Here is a 25,589-nt window from a genome sequence, read left to right on the forward strand (position 1 = left end):
CGTCTACCAGACTGGAAAAGTCAGCTTCAGCCGAAGCTGGGAGAGTGAGCCCCATATTCTCCCCAGTCTGGTACCAAATACCTCTCTTGCCCGTAAGTCTAGCGGGAGGCATGCAGAACACCGTTCTAACTAACTCCTTTTTGGTTAGCATCCAGCTATCCAGAGACTGAAGAGCTCTCTTCATAGAAATCGTCGGCCTCATCTTCAGAAAAGCCGACGACTTTGGCGTCTTGGAGCATGAAAAAAGTGAGCGAGGAGAAGGAGGAGCGGCAGGGGTCAAGGCATCTCCGTATTCCTGAAGAAGGAGAGCTGTCAAAACTTTATAGTTAGACAGCCCTTCTCTGCCGTGAGTCTCGCCTTCTGAGACCTCTTCCAAGAAAGGATCAGAAGGAGAATTCAATTTCAGGTCTGGGTCTTCCTGCCCAATTTCTCTCTCTGCGGGAGACAAACTCCTAATAGGAGAGGGGCTAAGAGCGTGTACGGAGCCCTTATGAATGAAAGCAGACGTCTCGCGCCTGGATGACTCCTCGCGCTTGGTTGGCACCTCGCGCCTGGCTGACACTTCGCACCTGGCTGGCGCCTTGCGCCTCTCTGGCGCTACATCCCTGATCGGATTACTCTTGGTTGGCACCTCGCGCCTGGGTGACGCCTCGCGCCTGGGTGACGCCTTGCGCCTGGGTGATGCCTCGCGCCTGGGTGACGCCTCGCGCCTGGCTGGCGCCTCGCGCCTCTCTGGCGCTATATCCTTGTTTGGATGACGCTTGTCTGGCGCCTCGCGCCTGGCTGAATCCTCGTGCTTGGCTGCATCCTCGCGCTTGGCTGGCGCCTCGTGCTTGGCTGGCGCCTCGTGCTTGGCTGACGCTGCTGGCTTGGCAGATGTATCACGTCTGGCTAAATCCTCGTGCCTGTCAAGTTGCTCACGCTTATCTGGCGCTTCAATCCTATAAGACACTTCTCGTCTGGTAGAAAACTCGCGCTTGGCTGGCGCCTCATATTCGGCATATGACTCTCTCGGAAGACATCTCACGCCTATAATACGCCTCACGTCCCACAGGAGCCTCACTCCTGGCTGGAGAAGGAAGACGAGACTTCTTGACAGGCAGCCTCACGTCTTTTCCACGAGGAGGATCCTTCGAAAGGACTCCTACCAAGGCGGATAACTGTTCTTGTACAGCTAAAATAATCCTCTTGGAAGCTTCTCCGGCGTCTTCTTGAACGGGAGAGGGAGACCTCGAAGGAGTTTTGTCAAAGCCATAGGACGTCAAAACCCTCTTAGCCTTCTTGATCGAGGGAGGCGCTTCTTCAGAAAAACGTTCGGGGCTTGAATCCAACACAGGTTTTTTCCAGTGCCTTTTCAGGAGCCTGGAAAGGTCCGAATCCTTCCACCCTCATTTAGGAGAGGGAGAGGCGGACGAAGAGAAGCACTCTCTGAGGACTCTTTTCCTATAGCGGTCCTGAGCAGTCTGTCTAACTACAGAGCCTGCTGAAGGGACGCCTGACCGGGGGGAATTCTACACAACCTCCGTACGGCTTTCGACTTTTCTTCTCCTCTGGGCTTGGGAGCTTGAAAGAGGTCTAGGCCTGGGAGCGTCGCAGAGACGGTCAGACGCCCCCTCCACAACACTGGGGGCCCTCACTTCACTAAAATAATCACTTTCACAATCCTTACCTTTCATGGCAGCCATTTTGGATTTCATCCTATGAAGTGTAGCTTTCAGATCAGCGATTTCTGAGGCCGAATCTGAATGTAAAGCTTGTGAGGGCCCTGATACAGAATTAGAATCAAATGCATAGTTTAATGAAGAGTTAGAATCATTAAAAGGTTCAATAGGTCTTGTACTACCTGCACCCTTAGATGCAGCCCTTCTGACTCTATCCCTCTCTAACTTCTTCAAGTAAGAAGTTAGAGTCTTCCATTCTTCAACATTCAACCTCTCACACTCATGACAGGTGTTAGTAATAGAACAGTCAAAACCTCTACATTTGCGGCATACAGTGTGAGGATCAACCGAAGCCTTCGGTATCCTCACCTTGCAGCCTACATTCACACACACTCTCACACAACCACTTGAATCAGACATTCTTGAAGAAAAATCAAAAGCAAATCCAAATCCCGTCCACGGTAGCGAATGCCAAAACAACGATCCAGGTACATCACCAAAAAGTCCAAAAAAAGATGATCAATTGTCTTGAAAAGCGAATTCCAGTCAGGAGGTAGTAGCAACGATGTTGATACCACCGGCGACAGAAAAAATATGATAGAAAACGGGAATGGTTCCTAGTCCTGCCACCCAGGGCAGGCCGGTAGATCACCTGACCTAACTGTAGCGAGTGGTGCGAAATTTGAATTTCTGTCGGGGACAACGGAGTCTTAGCTATGTATATATCTGACAGGTAAGTTGATTGTATGAAAATGACAAATTTACCACAAGATTCCTTGCTTTCATCTGTTTTTTAACCGGATCCAGCTAGGCACAAGAAATTATCCTATTGTTAAGACTGAAGGTTTGTTCGCGTATGAACAAAGAGCCAGTCACTCTACAGTCACAATCATTCATACCAATACGGCGACGTGAGATGCAACCTTGTCCAGTTAGAGGAGCTGGGTAAGCTACACAGCTTGTTGAGCAGCCACCACTGGTCCCAAGGAAAAAGTGTCCAAGGACCTGTGGGCAATATTCCAAAGGTAGTATGAGGTGAAAGTGGTCTGGCGTGCCCAGACCCCAGCCTTCGAAACCTAATGAACTGACAGATTCTTACGGAATGCGAGGGATGGGGCAATGCCCCTGACCTTGTGAGCTCTTGGACGAAGTGTACCAGCATCGTCTACCAGCAGCAGAGTTCGCCTTCCTGATGGTCTCACAAAGCCAGAAAGATAGTGTGTTCTTGGACACCTCTTTCTTGGAACCTCAGGTGTTAACAAAGAGCCGTTGACACTCAGGCTGGTGTCGAGTCTTCTTCAGATAGCGCCATAGTGCTCTAATGGGGCAAAGTAGCATCTTGTCTGGATCATCACTAACAGTCACTCAGGGAGGAGATGGCAAAAGACTTGAACCTAGCATCAGGGACTGAAGGATTATGAGTCTAAGCTACAAAATCCAGGATGAAATCAAGCGTAACCGATCCCCATCCCCCTGTGTGTGTTTAATATAGAAAGAAAGACCATAAAGTTCAACTCTCTTCGCCAATGCCAGGGGTTAGCAGGAAACCGGTTTTGAGTATCAGATCCCTGTCTGAGGACTCTAGAAGGGGTTCATACAGTGCAAGAGTCAGGCTCTGACTCAGGAGTCACATCCCATGCAGGGTGCCCGAGATCCCTGGGAGGGCGAAGACCCCTCGAAGCTCCTCAAAAGACGATGAGATATTGATACCTTTCAGCTTTGATACCTTTCAGCTTTAAGACTAGGCCTAGTGCAGTCCTATAGCCTTTCACAACTGGAACTGAGAGGAACTTCTCTTGATGAAGGAAGCTGAGGAAATCCGCGACCTGCTGAAGAGTGGCTCCAACTGGAGAGATACCCCATCTACGACGCAAACCACAGAAGACGGCCCACTTTACCTGGCATACCGCTGCAGAGGACTGTCTGTGGTATCCTATCATCTCTGTTGCTGCTCGGCAAGAAAAGCCTCTCAATCGCAAGAGATGGTGGACAACCTCCAGCTGTGAAGACACATGGAAGGCACTGCCTGATGGTACCATTCTACATGAGGTTGACACAGCAGGTTGTGCCTCGGAGAGAAGAGCCAGAAGGTTGCGGCCTGAAGCCATTTGGGTGCCACTAGAATCATCTGAAGATTCGAGGTGGTCAACACACTGTTGATCACTAAACGAATCATGCAAAACAGGGGTAAGTCGTAAACCTCAAGGTTGTCCCATGGGTACTGGAACGTGTCCTCTGCAGCGGCCCATGGGTCTGGTACAATAGAGCAGAAGGTCTCTAGCTTCCTGTTGCACTGGGTGGCGAACAAGTCTACGACTGGACGCCCCCATAGGCTGGACAGCCCTTGCACCATGTCCTGGTGAAGGGAACACTCAGTCCCTATCACCTGATTCTGGCAGCTGATCTTCTCTGCCACCACATTCCTCTTGCCTGGAATGTATCTCACTGATAGCTCTATTGAGCGTGCACCTGCAAAGTCAATTGATGAAGTTTGAGAGAAGAGAGTCCCCTTGCCTGTTGACGTATGCCACTACTGTGGTATCGTCACTCATCAATACCACCAAGCGTCCCATCACATGATCCTGAAACTCCTGGAGAGCCAGGAAGGTTGCCTCGAGTTCCAAGATATTGATTTGAAGGTGCTTGCTGCAAATATCCCACACTCCTGCAGTCAGCAACTCCTCCAGGTGTGCACCCCATCCCTCGGTTGATGTGTCTGAGAAATGAAGCATGTCTGGAGGGGGAGTGCAAAGATCCACTTCTATGAAGAAGTTCCTGTCGTCGAGCCACCAGTCCAAGTCCTCTCTCTCTCACCTGTGAGAGGGGAACGAGAGTGGACTGAGGGTTGAGGGACTGTGACCAGTACTCCCTCCCTCAGCCTCCACTGAAGAGAATAAAGGCGAAGACACCCATGAGGGACCAGCCTCTCTAAAGACGACAAATGACCTATCACGACTTGTCACTGCCGAGCAAACTGCTCCTCTTGAGACGGGAACAGTTGCGCTACCTCTCCGAACTTGCTAATACGAGAGTCTGAGGGGAAGACTCTTGCTGCTGCTGTATCTATCAGCATGCCAAGATACTTTGTCCTCTACTTGGGTTCGAGATTGGACTTCTCGAGATTTATCATGATCCCTAGATCCTGACAAAACTCGAGGAGTCAATCTCTGTCCTGTGGCAACTGCGAGCGAGACCTCGCCAGAACCAGCCAATCTTCAAGATACCTGAAAAGCTTCCCATGTGAATGTGCCCAAGCTGAGACCAGGTTGAACAGTCTCACGAACACCCGGGGAGCAGTGGAGAGCCGAAGCAAGAGTGCCCTTAACTGATACACTGTCTCTCCAAGGCATGCATATAGGCTCTGAACGTGTGTAGGCAAATAGGTGGGAGAATGCCTAGAAAAGCGTGCATTAGAACGAGCTGGAGAGCGTTGATGTTCTAGAGGTGAAAAAGCACGTCTTGGAGTGTATGTGGAAGACGAAGAGAAGCACGTCTGACGCGTGATGCTGGAGACCAAGAGCACCTGTGGGAGAGTTTAGATGAACGCTCTGGTGATACACGTTGGCCTGCACGCCCAGTGGCTCGTATCGGTGAGCGCTTATGCTGCTGATGAGGCAGAGGTGAAGCAGCATGTTGGGCAACACATGCTACAGGTGAGCGCCGTTTAGAGGAAGCATGCATATTCATGCGTGCTGTTGGGCTGTACAGGAGCTACAAGGCGCAGATGAATGGTATGCATCAGTAAGGTGTTCCTGATGTGTAGCAGCATGCATAGGTGTAGAAGGGGGGCACGCGTTAGCACGTTGACCCTGAGAGGGAGAGACCCTGTGCGTGTGCCACAGCATCACGCACTGCAGGGGAGCGTGCAATTAGCGAAGCCTCCTGTGTGCATGCCGTAGCATCGTGCACTGAGGAGGATTGTATATCCAGCGAAGGCGAGGAGCTTACAAGCGAAGGTCCAGCAGGTACACAAGGAGAGCGTGCATCAGCACGTCTCTGAGAGGAGTCTCTACTGCCTCTCTGAGAGTCACGGCTGGTTCTCGAAGAAGGTGTGTCAGGAGGAGTCCGAGGGCCCTGTCCAGGGACAAGGCAAAGCTGCAGGGCCTGCAGATAGGAGGAGGAACCTGGCCAGCGTCGAGAGGAGCCTCCACAGGGGAGGGCTCTGGGGGCTGCAACGCAGAGGGAAAGGCATCATTCTTGACAGCACGGGTGGTTGAGGCCGACTCCTCCGAAGAGACTAAGGAGAGAGAGAGACAGCCCCAGAGGAGAGCGCCATTCGGCAGCAGGCCTGGAAGTCCCAAAGAAGGCCACAAAACACGAAGAGCGTCGTCAACACAAATTGAAAGGCAAGGCACATCCTTAGAAGGGTCAGGCCTTCCCATTTCACCATAGGAGTTAATTCGTCACTCTTATGCGCCTCACTCCCAGAGGAATGTGACGATGAAGGTCCCGAAGGATGAGTCCCCGACAAGGAAGCAGGTCTGGGTCGCTTGGTCTTCGGGGGAATAACTCGAAGGGAAAGAATCCCCCTTCCTCTTTTTACTTTGCCGCCGGCGATACTCAACCCACTGGGCAGCCGACCAGGTACGATGTACAGGAATACCCTCTGCAAGAAGGACAAAGTGAGTGAGGGTCTCTGTCAATCATGGAAGTCTCACACCTCCGACCAGGGACACCAGGGCAGGAACGCATAACCACCTCATCAGTCATACTTGCATTTACCTAGAAAAAGAAAACGAATGTGACAAATATTTCAACAAGACAGCGAGAGTGAACGAGAAAGGTCTTTCCTCGCTGCCAAATGTAATCAAGGTGACTACTCAGTGAGCCGTGGGAAGGCGGTGCTTTCCCACCGCTGGGCAGGTAACTACCCGGTAGTTAACTACCTCGGTATAAAAGAATGTATTAGCTGGTAGTTTCAGCTGAGCTGCAATCTATCCTAAGTAAACAATGGAAGGTTTGTATATGGTGTAGGAACAAACGGTAATTAACGAATACTTCTCAATGAAAAATATAGCAAGTATGTGAATTTTCAGCAAAAAATGCATATACGTACTGTATATGTTCCATAGAGAAATCAGTGAATCAGTGAGTCTGTGAATCTGGGGTGTTTACTACTATAACAACTTGAAAGGTAATGGTTGGTATTCCCATAAAAATAAATATATACTGTACTACATAACCTTGAGTTTTTAACATTAAGAACATATGCAAAATAATACTTACACTTCTAGAATCTTGGGATAAAGTTCTGAGGTAATCGTCATAATTCTGGCCTACAACTTGAGCATCTTTGTTCTCAAAGTACCTGTTACACCAGCAAATGGCTTTTTTACTAGCATTACCCACAGAAATACTCTTCTTCAAACCATCAAGTTCTTGTAAAACAACATATGGTATAACTATAATAACTGGCTTTCCATCAATTTCTTTAGTTTTTAACTTTTCAAGGAATTTCACATCACGTAAAAGAACATTAGTATCTACAACATAATAAACAGAATTTGTACTCCTGTCAAAATCACGACATAAAGATTTTCTATCACAAAGAGAAAGGTTTGTGTTTTCACGGAATGAAGCAATTTCACTGATAATTTCCTGAATCTCAACTTCCATGTCATCATCTTCAATTGGTTCTACAGTAGGCAGTAATTCACAGGGGTACTTCTTTTCCTCAGTTTTGTTTACTAAGTCAATTAATTCCTGGTTTGTCTTTTTATCACCTACACTGTATGTTCCGCTTCCTTTATCACCTTCACATTCTTCATTATCTAAAATGTTAAAAAATAAAGGCTTGCTTTGTTTACACAGGCTCTGTTTTCTTTTCTTGAATTCAATTACTGAAGTGATAGGCTGACATGATTCAGAACTTTCTACCAATTCCTTATGCTTGTAAACATACATTCTATCACCATAATTAGGCTTCCTTCCTTCTGGCCCCTCTCCATCATTATCTGGATACTTCTCATTTCTGTGAACAGGCATGTTCTTGCTATACTTGGGTCTACTTGGATGTTCAGTTTCCTCATTATCACTGTCTACATAACTGTTAAGACTGTAAACAGGTATTATGTTATCATGTACAAGCTTACTTGGCTTATTGGTTCCCTCTTCATCACTAGATCCATAACTTGTATCAACCAACACCTTCAGTAATTCTCTAGCTTCTGTTTCAGCTGGCTTTTTCTTGGGAATTCTGAAACTAGACAATCTCATGCATTTTTCTTTGCTCTGAGATGAATCCTTAGATTTATCTTGTAACTGGCTCGTTTTCTTGTTTTCTTCTATGTTCTCTCCTAGAGTGTGGGTTTTACTTTTTATGGCTGTTGCAAGAAGACTTCCCTTTCTTGAGGCAGAACAATTTGATTTAGACCATTTCACAGTTTTGGCTAACTTCTGAAAAGCCAAGATACTAGGATGTATAGCTGGATTGGTTTTTCCTGTTTCTTTAGGCTTTACAGTAATACCTTTAACTTCCTTGTCTATTATGCCTTTGTTAATGGGATTTACACTAAATCTGATAGGTTTTCTGTTACTATCTAGTAAACTTACCAAATTAACTTTTCCTTCATCTTTATCATTAAGACTAGTGTTTTTTTCTAAATTATTAAGTGACTGGAGACCAGTGACAGATTTACAGAAAGCCTCTTTGTCAGTGTTACTACAGTCTTCCTTTACTGTATCATTTAGTTTAGGAGAGACAACTGATGAAATTTCCTTAACCTTTTGCTTTTTTTTACGTTTTTTCTGTCTTTTCTTAATCTTAACTTTTATTTTGTTAGCTTCATCCAAATCTGCTACCCTGGCCTTCTTTCTTGAAGTCTCTTCAGCAGTTAGCTTGTCAGCACCAGGTTTTTCCATGGATGAAGACCCTGTAATTAGTCTTTTACCTCTCATTTCTTCCAGGTGTTTCATTTCACCATCTACGTTTCTTTTAACAATTAAAGGAGCAGCTTCTACAACAATACCAGTCTTGGTATTTGAATCTTCATTCTTCTTAAATTGTTCTGTCGGAGGAGTCCAGGAACGTTCAAAGGTCTCCAAGTTGAAATAATAAGGTGTACCAGGTTTCTTTTTTGATATTTTCTTTACCCATGGTTTGGGAACATTAGGCTCACTATCAAAGGATGCCATGGCAATCAATCTGAAAAACAAAAGGACAACTATAAAAGCACATCCTCTGCACAGACATAATCAAGCTCCAAAAATGCATGGGCAATATATAATTTAAAATAATTTTAACAATCAAAACTGACCAACCTCTACTATACTTGCATCATACTGTTTCAAATGGTGGGAATTACCCAAGAACAGACCAAATTTGATAGATCATTTACTTTCTTCCAAGATAATAGAAACCAAAGCCTTTTATATACAGAAGGAGTATTTCTGGTGCCAACAAGAAATAGTTATTAAAGCTTGCTCCCTGTAAGGGGGTAGTGACATCAGTGCGCTCACGTGGTGCACTTTAGGCATTACTAATGGTTCTCTGCAGCATCCTTTCAGCCCCTAGCTGCAAGCCCTTTCATTCCTTTTACTGTACCTCCATTCATATTATCTCTCTTCCATCTTGCTATATACCCTCTCCTAACAATGATTTCATAATGCAACTGTGAGGTTTTCCTCCTGTTACACAGTTCAAGCCTTTCTACTATCAATTTCCATTCCAACACTGGAAGACCTCTGGCAAAAAACTGTGGGGACAGTTAACACACATCCAAAAGTGTCAAATTCCTAGTTATGTGTATATGGGGGAAGGCTGCCTTCTGTGACCTCCAACAGACCTGAATAGGGATACAAATGTTGCTAGGGTCATGTGACACGGATGCAGAGGTTGAAAGGAAGAATACAGGGAATCCTGTCTTTGCCATTAGAGAACAAGGGAGAAAAGATGAGTATATAATATTTTCATTATTTGGAGAAAGCATATGCATACTATACACAAGCACACCACACCCACAAGCTGGGCTGTCCGATACAAGGAAGGGTACAATGGATGGGAAGGCACCCAGAATCCAAGATATCCCTTTGCCAAACTAAGCCCAAACATGTACCTCAAACATGTACCTCAAGCATGATGCAAATTTGCCTGAAAGAAGCTTAGAAAAATGACAAATTTTCTATGACAATTTGTATTTTTCTAAGCTACAAACCTGAGGTCTTAACAATAGGATAATTTTCTAGCGCCTAGCTGGATCTGGTTAAACAATCAGATTGAAAAGCAAGGAATCTGTGAGATCTGGCAATGCGTGCATATATCAGGTGAGAACTGGTCAGACCATGCACCCATGCTATCGCCTTTAGTCTTTCCCAACCCAGGATGTCATAAGATGACAAGAGAGGCGGCTAGAGGTGGGCAGTAAAAGGTTAAGACCTCAGGTTTGTAGCTATGAAAAATGTTATTGTTATAATACAATTAAGTTTGTTCATACTTACCTGGCAGATATATATATATAGCTGTATTTTCTGAAGTCCGACAGAATTTCAAAACTCGCGGCACACGCAGTGGGCGGCCAGGTGGTAGTACCCATTCCCGCCGCTGGGAGGCGGATATCAGGAACCATTCCCATTTTCTATTCATATTTTATCAGTACCACTGTCTCTTGAGGGGAGGTGGGTGGGCACTTTAATTATATATATCTGCCAGGTAAGTATGAACAAACTTAATTGTATTATAACAATAACATTTTGTTCATGAAACTTACCTGACAGATAGATATATATATATATATATATATATATAATATATATATATATATATATATATATATATATATATATATATATATATATATATATATATATATAGCTGAATCCCACCTTCGGATGGTGGGAAGAGACAGAATAGGATTTTTAGGAAACTAAATTAAGTAGATGATATACATCTTGGTTCCTCACCTGTTAGCATAGCAGACTTCGTGATTACTGTCACCTAAGCCTGCTTCTGCTTAATCAGAGTTGCCAGCCAGGTGGAGACCTGTAGTGCTGGTGCGCTCTGGATGCTCTGTCAACGGGGACGTGCCAACAACGTGACTAGACCATCGTACCATACATATGAGGGCTATGAAGCAACTGACCACCACCTGACCAACTAGACAAAGATCCCATGAAAGTTAACCTAAAGAATGGGAGATCTTCACAAAAGATCTCACCAACAACCAAAAACTCAAAACATATTAAAAACTAACCTAACTCCTAACTAAGGGATAGGGAAAGAGCTACCTCCAGCCCCCAAGAGTGTGTCTGCAGAAATGTACGGTCCAGAGAACAACAGTCCTCGTATATCGTTCTCACATCTCTTAAGTAGTGAGAGGCGTATACAGAATTGCTCCTCCAAAAGGTGGCATCAAGGATGTCCTTGATTGACATGTTCTTTTGGAAGGCAAGAGAGGTTGCGACAGCTCTGACCTCGTGAGCTTTCACTCGCAAGAGGCTCAAATCAGTCTTCTGGCAAGATGAATGAGCCTCTTTTATAACGTCCCTCAGAAAGAAAGCCACAGCATTCTTTGATAATGGTAAATCAGGTCTCTTCACAGAGCACCAAAGAATACCTGAGGGACCTCGTACCTTCTTCGTCTTATGAACGTAGAACTTGAGAGCCCTGACAGGGCACAGGACTCTCTCTGGTTCTTGGCCCACTAGGCTCGTCATACCCTTTATCTCGAAGCTCTTGGGCCAAGGGTTAGACGGGTTCTCATTTTTCGCCAAGAATGTGGGACTCAAAGAGCAGACAGCGTTGTGTCCTTTGAAGCGCACCTGTTTACTAAAGGCTTGGATTTCGCTAACTCTCTTCGCCGTCGCCAGAGCAGTTAGGAAAAGAGCCTTCTTTGTCAAGTTCCGAAGAGACGCTGCGTATAGAATCTCGAAAGGACTCGACATCAATAATCTAAGGACCACATCTAAGTTCCATGAAGGAGGCCTCACCTGAGGAATCTTTGTCGTTTCAAACGATCTCAAGAGATCGTGAAGATCTCTATTGTCAGAAAGGTCTAGGCCTCTGTGCCGAAATGCTGCTGACAGCATACTTTTATATCCCTTGATGGTTGGGACTGCCAACTTCTGCACATTCCTTAATAGCAGGAAATCGGCTATTTGGCTCACAGAGGTCATGGAAGAGGAAATTCCCTCCCTTCTACACCATGCCCTGAAGGAAGCCCACTTCGACTGGTAAACAGCTCTTGATGAAGCCCTCCTTGCGTTGGCGATCGCTTTTGCAGCTGTTTTAGAAAAACCTCTCGCTCTGGCCAACTTCTCGATAGTCTGAACGCAGTCAGACCCAGAGCGGAGAGGTTTTGGCGATACCTTTCGAAGTGGGGTTGTTTGAGTAGATCTTTCCTCCAGCGCAACATCCTTGGGAAGTCTACAAGGAAGGACATAACCTCCGTGAACCATTCTCTTGCCGGCCACATCGGGGCGATCAGGGTCAACCTCGTCCCTTCTGACGCCGCAAACTTTCTCATGACTTCCCCCATGATCTTGAATGGTGGGAAGGCATAAAGGTCCAAGTTCGTCCAATCCCAGAGCAGTGCGTCTATAGCGATTGCTCCTGGGTCCAGGACCGGGAAGCAATAAAGAGGAAGCCTCTTCGTCCTCGACGTCGCGAAGAGGTCGACCAGAGGATGTCCCCACAACTTCCAAAGCTCCCGACAGACGTCTTGATGAAGAGTCCATTCTGTCGGCAGGAGTTGGTCCTGTCGACTGAGAAGGTCCGCTCTGACATTCTGTACTTCTGTGATGAATCTCGTCAAGATTCTCACTCGCCTCGCACTTGCCCATAGCAGAATCTCCCTCGCCAGGTAAAAGAGGTCGGGAGTGTGTTCCTCCCTGATTCCTTAGGTAGGCAAGGGCTGTAGTGTTGTCCGAGTTGACTTGGACAATTTTGTCTGCAACCTTTTCCTCGAAGAACTGAAGCGCCAGGTAAACCGCTGCTAGTTCTTTCACATTGATGTGCCAGGCTACCTGTTCCCCCCTCCAGGAGCCTGACACTTCTTCCCCTCCTAGTGTTGCTCCCCAACCCAAAATGGACGCGTCGGAAAACAACACTAGGTCGGGGCTCAGAAGCTTTAGGGATAAGCCCTCTTGAAACTTCCCGAGGATCGAGCCACCATCTTAGATGGCTTTTTACCGAATCGGTGATCTTCAAAGTCTCATCCAGATCCTCTTTGACCTTCCATTCCTCTGCCAGGAAAAACTGGAGAGGCCTTAGGTGCAGTCTCCCCAGGGAAACAAACTTTTCCAGTGAGGAAATGGTCCCCTGCAGACTCATCCATTCCCTCGCCGAGCAAGTCTCCTTCCCCAGGAAGGCTGAAACTCTCTCTAAGCCTTGCAGCTGTCGTTCCTGGGACGGAAACGCCTGAAAAGCCACTGAATCCATCTGAATCCCCAGATACACGATGGACTGTGTCGGGGTCAGATGTGACTTTTCGAGGTTGACCAGAAGTCCCAGGGACTTCGCCAAGGCTAACGTGAACTGAAGGTCCTTCAGACACCTCTCCTCTGACGACGCTCTGACTAGCCAATCGTTGAGATAGAGGGATACTCTTATCCCTGAAGAATGCAACCATCTCGCTACATTCTTCATGATCATGGTAAATACCATCGGAGCCGTGCTTAAGCCGAAACAAAGGGCTCTGAATTGCCAGACTTTGTCTTTCAAAACGAACCTCAGATACTTTCTTGAAAGAGGGTGGATTGGAACGTGAAAGTATGCATCCTGCAGGTCTAAGGACACCATCCAGTCGCCCGGTCTCAAGGCTCCCAGAATAGATTGAGGCGTTTCCATTTTGAACTTTATCTTTTCTATGAAAAGATTCAGCCTGCTTGCGTCTAGGACTGGACGCCAACCTGACGACTGCTTTGGTACCACGAAAAGTCTGTTGTAAAATCCTGATGACCCCAGGTCTGAGACCTGCTCCACCGCTCTTTTCTCGATCATTTGATCTAAAAGATCGAAAAGAATTTGTCGTTTCTCCCCTTGATACGAAGGAGAAAGATCTCTGGGAGTTGTGGATAGAGGAGGAGGATCCAAAAAGGGGATCTTGTACCCCTGTTCCACAATCTTGAGGGACCAAGGGTCCGTATCTCTCTCTCTCCATGCTCCCGCAAAAAACTTCTCCTTTGGTCTCGTACCAAATGCCTCCTTTTCCACTGAGTCTTGAGGGAGGGAGGGCGAAAGTCGACTTGCCCTGATCCTTCCTTCGTTCCATCCAATCTTGCAATTTCTTGAATGCCCTTTTGGTGGACAGAGAAGTTTTCATTTCCACGAACTCCGGGGTCTTACCAGCCTTCGATGAAGAAAACTGCGAGGGAGGAGACCTGGGAGCTGCAGGATGAAACTTGTCTCCAAATGAAGCGCGTAACAGCCAGAAAGGCACCAGAAAATTATCCTATTATTATGACAGCAGGTTTGTTCATGTATGAACAACTAGACAACAACTATGCAACCACCATAGGGCCAGAAAGTGTTCAAGACCTACGGATCTGCCTTATAGAAAGGAAACCTATAAGTCAGGATCATGTCCTTGATAACTAAAAATTGAAGTTTGCCAGTATGTACATATAGGGTTAACTGTAACTCGATGCCCTGTGCTAAACAATGGAAAAGGGTAATTGCTAAATTCCCCTTGCAGTGGGCCAGTGCTTAGGTAGGATAAAGTGTTGCACAAGGAAGGCCAAGAATGGAATTCCAGCCATTCCAGATGAAACTTGAAAAGAGGAAATAAGGTATGTTAGTTCCAGGGCAGTACATTAGGAACCCTGACAAATAATTAATTCCTGGATCAAGCTAAAAGAAGCCAAGAGGATAAGTGAGGACATGAGCTCCTGCAGGGCCATCAATGTTCCTTGCAATATCTCATGTTGTTTTTTCTTCTATGATACATACAAAAGAAAAACAAACAGCCAAAAACATGCAAAGAAGCAAATTCTCTGCAAATGAGAGAGAGAGAGAGAGAGAGAGAGAGAGAGAGAGAGAGAGAGAGAGAGAGAGAGAGAGAGAGAGAGAGAGAGAGAGAGAGAGGGGTATTCTCTCACTTACCCCAAATAACCACCACTTAATTACATGTTCAATGACATTCTCCCAGTTCACAATGAAGGACTCTTCTATATTAACCATTAATGGACAGATTGATCCTTGGGAGTAATAATAACAGGTTTGGGGTGGTGGATGGACTGATCGTGGAGTTAAAACAATATTGCGCGCCATTGATTTGGAAAGAATTGGGCATGAAAGAGGTGCCAACACTTTTTTAGCCCATAAATTCACTTATGGTAACTTTTACACTAAGATCACGAGTGTGGGCATCTCAGGACTTCAGTAGTGCTTGTGAATTGAAGGGGGAATGTTCTGTCTCTCCCCCACACGACATCTTTTTGTAAATTTGCTCATAAATATACCAAGGGATGGCTATTGTTTTTTGTTCTTGTCTTTTACAATAGTACATTGGTTGTAAATGTAATTTTACAAAAAAAAAAAATTGCAAAAAAATTAGAGACATGTAAAAGTAAATAAAAAGTGTTACTGGATCTTCGTTCTCTGTAAATTTACTTTGAATATTCTTCAACAAATAGGCTAAGAAATTGTTACTGGTTTTATTTCTTATCTGTTTTGATATTGTGTGGAGAGTAATTATAATTTTACAAAATAAAATAAATTTATCTTAGAAAAAATATATAGTATAAGTTGGTAAAATTTACGATTGTTTAGTAAAAAAGGCCCCACAAGCGGTTGTAAATAGTAATTTTCAACTTCTCGTGGAAGGTAGGGAAAATTTTTAAAAATAGTTTTCTTTCACTGAGTACATTGTCATATCTACCTCTTTCCATTGATACGTTTTTTTCGTAAATTGGCCAACCTCAAAGTTTACCCGGCCTGAGGAGCTGTATATCGATATATTTACCCCTCCAGTAAGGGTTAAAGATGGTGGTTTGTACTTCAACTGGAAGAAAGAACAGTCTCAACTTGGCCTAAACTGGAGTGGAGCGATAAGTCTTCATTAGACATCAGTTGAAGAAAAAAAAAAAATGCTCGGAGATGGCGAGTGGGGAATCCCCAACCCTCCTATCATCTGCATCTTGGTTGTATTGTGAGGTCCCGTCCAGTTGCCGGGACTCTCAGGGCATCCTCACTTCAAAAAGAGAAATCTACATGATGCACCAAGTACGTACGCCCAAGAAACAGATCCAGTGTTTATGATTCAAGCACTCTTTTACACATTTTTCAAAAGCTCTATGTGATTGTTAGAACTCTATTTTTCTAATTTGTATATAGAATTTAAGGATGTGCCCCAGTATTGGTATCGGTATCAGTGAATTTCTGGCAGATACCAGCCAATACTGTTGCCATTAGTATAGGAATTTAAAATCCTGCCTAGCTGGCATAATATAAATTTTCTGTACCACTTTTCATTTCTAGAATAATTATATTGAATATTATCTTTAATAAAATTATTATTTTAACTTAGTTCTGATGGTCCAAGTCCTGTATGAGTTGGAATTTGCAAAGGGATTTGTCCTTGTTTTGAGTTGAATGTTTTGTTGATCTACACCCGATAAACAAACTGGTCTTTTTGTAATTTTATTTTTATTTATGTACCAGTATCTCATTTTTCTTGGGATTACTTCAAAGAACCAATTCATGTATTGTAATGAGGCAAAGGATTAACCCCTCCATTACCAGGACCTTTCATAATCTACTAAATAAATGTCTGTTAACTGTTTCTAGCCAATATATAAAATGAAACTCGGAATAAAAGTACAGTATATATATACAGGCAGTCCCCGGGTTATGACAGGGGTTCCGTTCTTGACACTTCGTAAGCCGAGAATCGTCGTAAGCCAGAACATTGTCAAAAACCCTAAGAAAACCTTACTTTTAATGCTTTAGGTGCATTCAAAACTATGTACAGTGGACCCCCCGTATTCGCGTTCTCCAGATTCGCGGACTCACACATTCGCGGATTTCTCTCGGGAACGTTTCCCTGCATTATTCGCGGAAAATTCGCGCATTCGCGGTATTTTTCTATGGTAAATATCCACAAATTCCTGGGGTTTTTTTATGCATTTCATCATAAAATACACTTTTTGTGATAAAACTATTAAAAAAACCATGTATGAAAATTTTTAGTGGGTTTTTCTTGAGTTTTAACTAACAAAATAGGCTGTTTTTAGCATTTTTATAGGGGTTCCAAACATTCGCGGGTTCTAACTATTCACGGGGGGGTCTGGTACGCATCCCCCGCGAATACGGGGGGACCACTGTAAACTGCATTCTTATTGCATTTTTCATAAAAAAAACTTTAAATATTGATTATTTTGCATTTTTGGGGTCATATTTTGTCTGCCAGATCAGCGTTTGTAGGCGTCGTAACTCTGGAACATGCGTCGTAACCCTGGAACATGCGTCGTAACCCTGGAAATAATTTCTGATGAATATAATTGAAAAGGGTCGTAACCTCGGAACATCGTAAGCCGAGACCGTCGTAACCTGGGGAATGCCTGTATCAGTGACTTCAGATTGCTCGTCACCACATGAATACGAATAAGCACTATTACCTAAATTGTTACAAATCTTCTAATGGTAGCCACAAATAAGCCAAAGTGTATCCAGGTAACGAAGGGATTAAATACTAAATAGTTATATGTATTTGATGTTCTTTTTCAGTCAAATTCATGCCTTCGAAATTGTTTATACTAACCCTATTATATGACCTGTCAACTTTTGAACCTTTAATATACAATAACCAGAGAACAAGAATAATTTTAGTAACATATATTCCCCTAAATAACGGTAATAAGGAGGTAACAGGTATCGGTATCGGCCAACAATTTGGTATCGGTGCAGCCCTAATTGAATTGTTTATCTTTTTCGGGTATGAGAAAACACAGCTGACTGTATAAAAATGTCACCTTGTTTTTCCATAATGTCATCTTGAACTGTCAGGGATTTGGTGTCAATAAATTGTCAACCAGTGGTAACGACAGCTGCACTGGTCTGGGAAAGCAGACCTGTTCACATAAATGTGGACGGGGGCTGTCCAGGGGAGGTTGAATCCATTCAAGCCAACATGCAGGGTTTGTCTCAGGAAGAGCAGACCTGCTAACTCGTACATGCAAGGGGGCTGTCTTTGGAGAGTGGTCCCGTACATATGGACATGAACGGGGCTATCCTGAAGATATACAACATTCTTCTTCTACAAGCAAAGAAGATTGGACGGGGGACTTCCTTGTAGCCTTCCCAAGTGAGTGGAACCGTGGGACAGCTTCACCTTTTCAGAACCCTAACACTGTTCCAATAAAGGAAAATGCAGGGGCTGAGGCAGAGCCTACATGCTGTGGGCTCAATCTCTCTCACTGAGCTGCACCACTGCAAGCACTCATCAGTTTCATGGAAGTACATGGGACCCTGTGGAGTAGTAGAAGTACCTATACCAGTCAATGATGAAGACTTCCTGGAACTGGTATTGGCGACACCTTCACTTATGCAGGTGTCTGTGAAGACCTGCGTACACGTAGTGCCTGTGGCAAGGGGGTCCGTGGAGCCCTGTGCAACAGTTCCTGCTGCCAAACGGGGGACTGTGGAGCTCTGCAGTGGTGGAAGGTTCTTTATACACCCTGGAAGGTGAATTCCAGGGACCAGTATTGGTGACACAAGCATCCATGGAGACATGTGCCATAATTCCCTATCTGTAGACATGGGAGAGCAATTGAGAGATCCCAGTGCTTCTTCCCATAGAAGAAGGCTGGCTGTGTGAAGGCCCTTATGGTAGGGAGAAGATCTTCTCCCTCTGGTCTGTCCATATAATGGGACCTTTGGGAGAAGAAGGGGAAGAGGCATAAGTACACGACAAAGACGACAACGAAGATGATTGGCGAGGTCTTTTCTACAACCTCTTCTTGCTGTCACATTGGTACTCCTCCACTAAGGCTTGAAGGTGGACATCCCCAGAGAAGAATGATGTCGGAGGGGGAATGGTGGTCAACGGGATCATGGCAGTATGCATGACTGTGGGGGCCACAGCTGTGGCTGTGGTCCCAGCTGACATTGTAGTCACGGTTACAGAAGCAGCAGTCACAGCAGTTGTCATGGAGGCACTTACGTGAGAACCTCTGTACCAAAGACTCCCTGGAAAGACCCAGGGAGAGCAATGGCTCCTTAAGGGGGCCTGCCGGTACCCCTATATATGAGGGTATAGGGCAAAAAAATGCAAAGTCATGATAAAATTCAAGGACCATCGTATGGCAATGAAGAATGCGTATACAAAATATTTAATCAAAATTCCATATACCTTCGTAGTTACAGGGTAATTAGTGAACATAACTCAGTAAGCCAAAAACATTGGTCTGTATAAGAAAAAGTAATATTTCTTCTGTTATCATAAATTTTGATAATTATTGTCAGACAAATTGTGAGCATTGGCATCTGTAGAGATTCCATGAGTTGCAGGAGGGAAAGTTCTCAGCTTACCACCCGTTAAATGTGAGCAGAAACATGATAAGAGGGTACACGTTCAACTTTTACCTCTGACATTCACTTGCTTGTACGTCTGTTTATCTTTGTTTCGGCAAGAATTTCATCATACCAAAGAGGAAAAGACAAACAAAACATCTCACTAACATACAGAAGAAAATTCGCTCTAATAAGCCGAGTTAGTGAAGGAGAGAGAGAGAGTTGTGTAGGAAGAAGTGCCCCGTCTCGCCTGACGCAGTATCCCAGGCTACAATCTATGAGCAAAGGGTTCTTCATTTATGATTAAATCATGATAAATAAACATAGTTTTGGTTTATTAATACCCAAAAAGAAATCTAAAATTCATAATAATCGTGATTTATTAACACCGTCTTTGTAAAAATACAAAGAAAAACTTTGAATGCCCATATCTCAAAATTGTACTTACTGACCTTCAAATCCTATCTTCTCCCTAGTTTTAAAGCTATAGCATTGAATTTGGTATATAACTTAGAAAGACATTATAGAACAATCAAATGAAGCCCTTTTTTTCAATTTTTATTTATTTCTTTTCTTAATTTTTTTCCCTGATTTATAAGGGTATATTTTTTTACCAAAATGAAAAAATTCATATCTAGCAAAAATATGACCTTTAGAAAAAAACTCTACATTAGATTGGAGGTCTATATCAGGTCTATATGTGGTAGTAATCCCAGGTCTTAATAATGAGTATCAAAAAATGGATATTTTTAGGATAAATCACCCTGATGTCACTAAACCGAAGGTCAGAGGCCAAAATCATATGCGGTTTGGAGATGTCCCGAGTCACCTTATTAAGTGGTATGAATGTCAAAGTTCTGTCCTTAAAAAATGGCATTAGCTGGCCGGCCCCCTCAAGTTCCCATCTCCTCCAAACCTTTAAGAGTAAGATACTCTATTGATGGAGCAATAGGGGATCGCATGAAGTAACCTCTCCATCAGGAGACATAGTAATGAGAAGCAGTTTTGCTGGAGGAAGGAAAGAGCTAGACAGCTTGATAATTTTCAGCGTCACCAAGGACGTATGGAAAGCCTTCCTCTTGTACTTACTCTTCTGAGTAAACGGCACACATTGGCTCCGAAGGCCAACCATGTATGCACAATGAGTGTGAATCAATCTCAAGGTTGAGGGAGAGGAGGCAACAGTAGGGAATGTTCCCTGTGCCTGGGCAATGCCTCATGCACAAGACTTCAAGCCCTCCTTAGGCTGTGATGACTCGTGGATTTACACATTACACAATATAGGAAATCACAGCAATCACAAATATCACACAAAGAACGATTAAGAAAAAAACACATTCCCGAGAATACGACAGCCACCAGGGATTGGGGTGTCAAATGTATTTCGCTGTGTTTAGTACTAGCCCCTGGGGGTTAATTACAGTCGACCCCCAATAATTAATGGTAAATTCTTCATAATTAACCCAAGCGATATAGGAAACTCTAATTTCCAAAAAAATACCAGACAAGGAGTTATTACCTAGTTCTACCAAAAACAGGACCGCAATGTATACACGAGTTGAAGAAAATTACCAGATGGCGGGCAGATGCACACGAGATGTGAGCTGCTTATATAGCAGCAAGAAGGTAACTGGATGCATTGCCAGATGGAAAAGTGGGGCTACCCCCCTACACCTATTAGGCTAGTTAACTACCTAACAACCTTGTTAGAATTGAATGGCTGGTTTCCAGCTGGGCTGAAGATATTTCCACATGTAAAGACCAAGGATTTATATTTGTGTAGGAACCAAGTAGCAGTTATGACTTGAACCACTGATGGATGGCCTCTAGTTTGTCACTTTTTCAGAAGTTGAATTTCAACAGATCTTTCACATTCTCAACTGATCCATGATCCCCTTATCTGCCAAGAGTAACCAGACTTGCTGATGAACAGCACCACCGATACCTAAATTGGTAGTAAATGTGCCTCGCTATCAAACTTCTCAGTTCCAGAGGTCCTTCATTCATCAATATGCTGAACTGTGGAACAGCCTCCCAGAGCTTGTTGTGCAATTGGAACTTCCAAAGTTCAAGCAAAAATGCAAAGCGTTACGGTAAACGATCGGACCGTGACATAGCGGCCACCTCTCTGGAACGTGGGCCCCTTCCTGAAAAAGTACTTTAATTCATTGCCATGAGCATCAGTCAAGAGCTGCGGCCCATCCATGCAGCACAATGTGACATCTAGCCTATGCTCCTCTCGAAGTATAAGTGTTTTCTCCTAAATTGTGAAATAATGGCATAGCTACTAATTCAACTTATTCAAGGGCTTTATCGGGAAGTGGCTGCGTTCTGGGCGAGGTGACTGCTTTGTCGCCACCTGGTCGTTTACCCTACTACTAGGTACCAATTCCTGCATTTTGATACATTATCACCTACCAATGTATCTTTTTCTTTTTTAATTAGCCTAGTGGCACATTTTTCTTGATTTCCATTTACTTCCTCTTATTATTTCCTAATGAATACCACAATCTTTGGAAACTTGAATTTCAAGTAGCCTAAATGAGCCCTATGGACTTGTTCTAAATGAACAGGTTTCGGTAATTCTACAGAATAGTTCCACACGGACTGCAAGGAACGTAACCGCGAATACGACATCCACTAGTGATTGGGGCGTCCAATGTATTTCACCGTGTTTAGTACTCAGCCCCCGGGGGTTAATTACAGTCGTCCGAATAAATATTGGTAGATCTAGGGTACTTATCCGCAGCAGCCTAGACTATGGCAGTTGCGGTTTTTCTATGCAGTTTTACCTACTGAACAAGAATTTTAAGTAATATTTATTCAGACGACTGTAATTAACCTCCCAGGGGCCAGTACTAAACACGGCGAAATACATTGGACGCCCCAATCCCTAGTGGATGTCGCATCCGCGGTTACGTTCCTTGCAGTCTGTGCGGACTGCTTCTGTAGAAATACCTAAATATTGCTTAAAATTCTTGTTCAGGAGGTAAAACAACATATAAAACCCGCAACTGCCATAGTCTAGGCCGCCGCGGAATAGGCTAGTACCCTAGATCTACCCAGGTTTCATCCACCTAGTACTACTGAATAGCTAGTAGTACTAATACCTAAGGTAGATCTATAGTACTATTCCGCGGCGGCCTCAACAATAGCAGTTGCAGTTTTTCTATGCAGTTTACCTCCTAAACAAGAATTTTAAGTAATATATTTCTTCGGACGACTGTAATTAACCCCCAGGGGCTCGTACTAAACACGGCAAAATACACTAGACAGACCAATTCCTGTGGCTTTCGTATTTGCGGGGACGAACGATGCGGTCATGCGGAAAGCTTATAGGTATAGAAATACCATACCTAGGTAATTAGCCTATCTACTACTACCTAACCCAAAATAATGGGAAAAAAGAAAATTTAGTTACAGTTGGTTTACCTATTTAGTAGCTACTATAAGTACCAACGATAGGGCTAATTGCCATTCTATGTAGGTATACCTAATTGGCTATACTAGTATACCTAGCTATGGTTCATGTATAGCTAGTAGTACTAGTAGGCTAGTACTTGAGTAGCCTACCCACTTAATTAAATCGCTATAAAATTCCTCACTACCTACTACTAGCCCTATAGCCTACTAGGTAGGTAAAGCTTAACTTTTTTCTAGTAGTATACTAGGTAGGTAGCTATATAAGCCTATGATATTTTCCATCATGCCTAGGCTAAACTAGGATTGAGTCAAAACGAACTACTAGGTACTACTACCTACCTAATCCTTGCAAAACCTCAACAAATAGGCTACTTACTAACCTGTTTTTTTCGTTTAGCCTAGGCGGACTCTAGCTACCTACTATAGTAACCCAAATCTATCAGGTACGACCTCGCTTATTTTGGGTATTATCAAATATATAGAATTCACGGTGAAAGCAACAGAAGCTTCGGTGTAGACTCACCTAAAATTCTAGCATTACGACAGTTATTCTACAAGTTTCTAGAGTTACCCAGACTAGAGGGTTCTCCTATCTGAGACTAACGTTAACTAACTAACTTAGGATTTTGGCCCGACAATGAAGTTAACACGTTTTCTCCTTATTAGTACAGTTTCTCATTTTCCTTAGACAACAAGTGACTACTTTTTTGAAGATATGCCGAATGTCATGATTAGCTTAGTTTAAAACATACAAAAAAGAAACATAAATGGTAAATAAAATACTAGCTAGAAAATGCTATAATAAAAATGTACAACCAAATACTAATTGCTAAAATATAAAACAATACAGTAAAATAAAGAATATAAAAATACTGAAAAAAAACAATAATCAACAAAAAACTAAACACAATAGCTACACGATAAACAAATAAACAAGACGATAGCGAGAATGAGATTTCAGATTAGCCTTCCAGAATATAGTGATAAGCTTTCATTACGCAGAGATGATGTAATCATAACTGGTAATTATTCTAAAACGGGTTTGGAATGTCATAATTGGCTCAGTTCAAAACATAAAGAAAAATAACATAATATTACAAGGTAAAAAAACATAAACATGACAACGAACAAAGTCATAAGCCACAGGGGTAGTGACGTAGACGTCATCTACTGGGGTCGGAGGGGGGAGGGACATAACTGGTCACTGTTTATTCACGGGGACAACATAAAAATTGTTCCCCACATTTTTATCTTCCAAGTTTTATATATAAAAATAATGCTGGAAATGAGGCTATTAATAATATGTATGATACAATATATACTCAACACAAACAAGTAGTAGGTTTAATATTAAAATAATAAAGAAATAGATTGTGTAATTATTCATCAGGTTCGTGGTCTAATTAATTGTTCATTTCATTTGTGACTGACGTATGGCATTGTTTATATACAAAGCCGGCAAACTTCTACATTTGCAGGCAGATGATGATGAAAACCAGATGTAGTTATCATTATGGAAAGTGACATTTACATATGGAGAGATTCAGAATGAAATCCAAGAGGTAATGGAATTATAATTGATGAGACAAGATATTCAAGGTAAAGAATCAGTGAGAGTGCGCTATGTGACAGATGCATTTGAGTTTATGGAAGAGTTTATTGGTCTCTATCAAATATCATCAACAACAGGAGACCCAGTTAGAGCATTTCACTTAAATAATTTGAGGCACTGTCAATAAATTTGAAGAACTTTTCCCTGCAATACTCCTCTGTATAACTGGGAGCACATGCTTAAGAATCATCATCAAGCCTCTTTGGAATCTTGCGCTTATGAGGCAGAGTCTAGTTCACACTCCTGTTTTCTCTTGTAATACAACTTCAAAAATTTCCTTAAACTTGTTTTCTGTACGAAGGGCTTTGAGATTTTCTGCAGCTTCTTTGACAGCAGCAAGCATTCCATTAACTGTGACTTTATAACCTTGAAGCGCCTTATTAAGATTTTTCTAGGACTTGTGGAATAGGCAGAGAAGTAAAGACCCAAAGGACACATTTTCCTGTTAACAAATATTTTTGGTCATTTGCTGTATTTTGAAGGGCTTCCAGAGCATAGAGTGTATATTCTCTCTATGTTCCAGAGCTAGTGTATAATTATCCAAAGCAGACTTTACTGATGGTCATGTTATAAATATTCCCAAGATCATGAACATCAGCTTCGTACCTGGATTTTTTTTTTTTTTTTTTTATGGGTGGGTGGGGGTCGTTTTTCCCAAAACTGGCCCTTTTCTTCTATAAATGTCATTGCATATATATGTAGTATATAGCTACAAGATGAAATAATTGAAAATGTTATTTTAGGTATATTAAGAAGAAAAATTAGGTATGCGGTCTATGCCCTTCTACCCGATTAGATGCTATTCAAAGTATTGACTTTGGTTAACAGGATTTTACTTATAATGTTGAAAGTTTGCACTGAAATTCAAGAATATTTCTTCAGTTTTGTTGATTGATTCAATTATCATGTTAACGAAAACATGCATACCTATTACTTAATTTATCGTTATGTTATATTCTTTAACTTAAACAAAACGATAATTATTTATTACTTTCTGAGCACAGTTCAGTGAAAAGGATAGTCACAGAAAATATGGACTTCCAGAAATTTGTTCGACGAACCCCGACACCAGCCTTGGTACGGGCCTGAACATGACCGTGTGCAACCTTTTTTCCCAAAGGGCCACTAGTCACGACTCTGTCGGTATCGAGGGCCACATAACCTTACTATTTCATGTTATTTACTACGATCGAAGACATATGTGAGATTATATTAATAAAGATAGATAATTAGTGTTACTGATTAAATTGGGATCATAAAAATAAGAATTGTCAGAAACAAAAGTATTTTCCTTACTATAAATGAGCAAATGAAAGGCTACCGTACCTTATTATTATAATGTACAAACATAAATAATTACTTATTATTGGTTAACTGGGATCATTAACATAAGAATTATTAAACACAGACATTTTCCTAACCAGTAATGAACAAATGAAAGGCTACC

At 42.9% G+C, this 25,589-nt stretch overlaps 1 protein-coding gene across 2 annotated transcripts in view; it reads right to left on the bottom strand.

The window, feature by feature from the left end:
• LOC135197891 (transcriptional protein SWT1-like) overlaps positions 1-23,201 on the bottom strand; it is a 151,649-nt gene extending 128,448 nt beyond the window's left edge. Inside the window, exons 1-2 of one of the 2 annotated variants that reach the window (XM_064225106.1) lie at positions 23,054-23,201; positions 6,888-8,805 (exon numbers count right to left, since the gene is read on the bottom strand). In XM_064225106.1, coding sequence (XP_064081176.1) covers positions 6,888-8,795 — 1,908 coding nt within the window. In that variant the 5' untranslated portion in view covers positions 8,796-8,805; positions 23,054-23,201. Of the gene's footprint in view, positions 1-6,887; positions 8,806-22,910 lie in introns of both variants that reach the window. The other variant, XM_064225107.1, reaches the window with a different exon arrangement.
• Positions 23,202-25,589: the final 2,388 nt, after the last annotated feature.

This window comes from Macrobrachium nipponense, chromosome 21 (assembly GCF_015104395.2).
Source record: "Macrobrachium nipponense isolate FS-2020 chromosome 21, ASM1510439v2, whole genome shotgun sequence".
In the NCBI taxonomy this organism is placed as follows: domain Eukaryota; kingdom Metazoa; phylum Arthropoda; class Malacostraca; order Decapoda; family Palaemonidae; genus Macrobrachium; species Macrobrachium nipponense.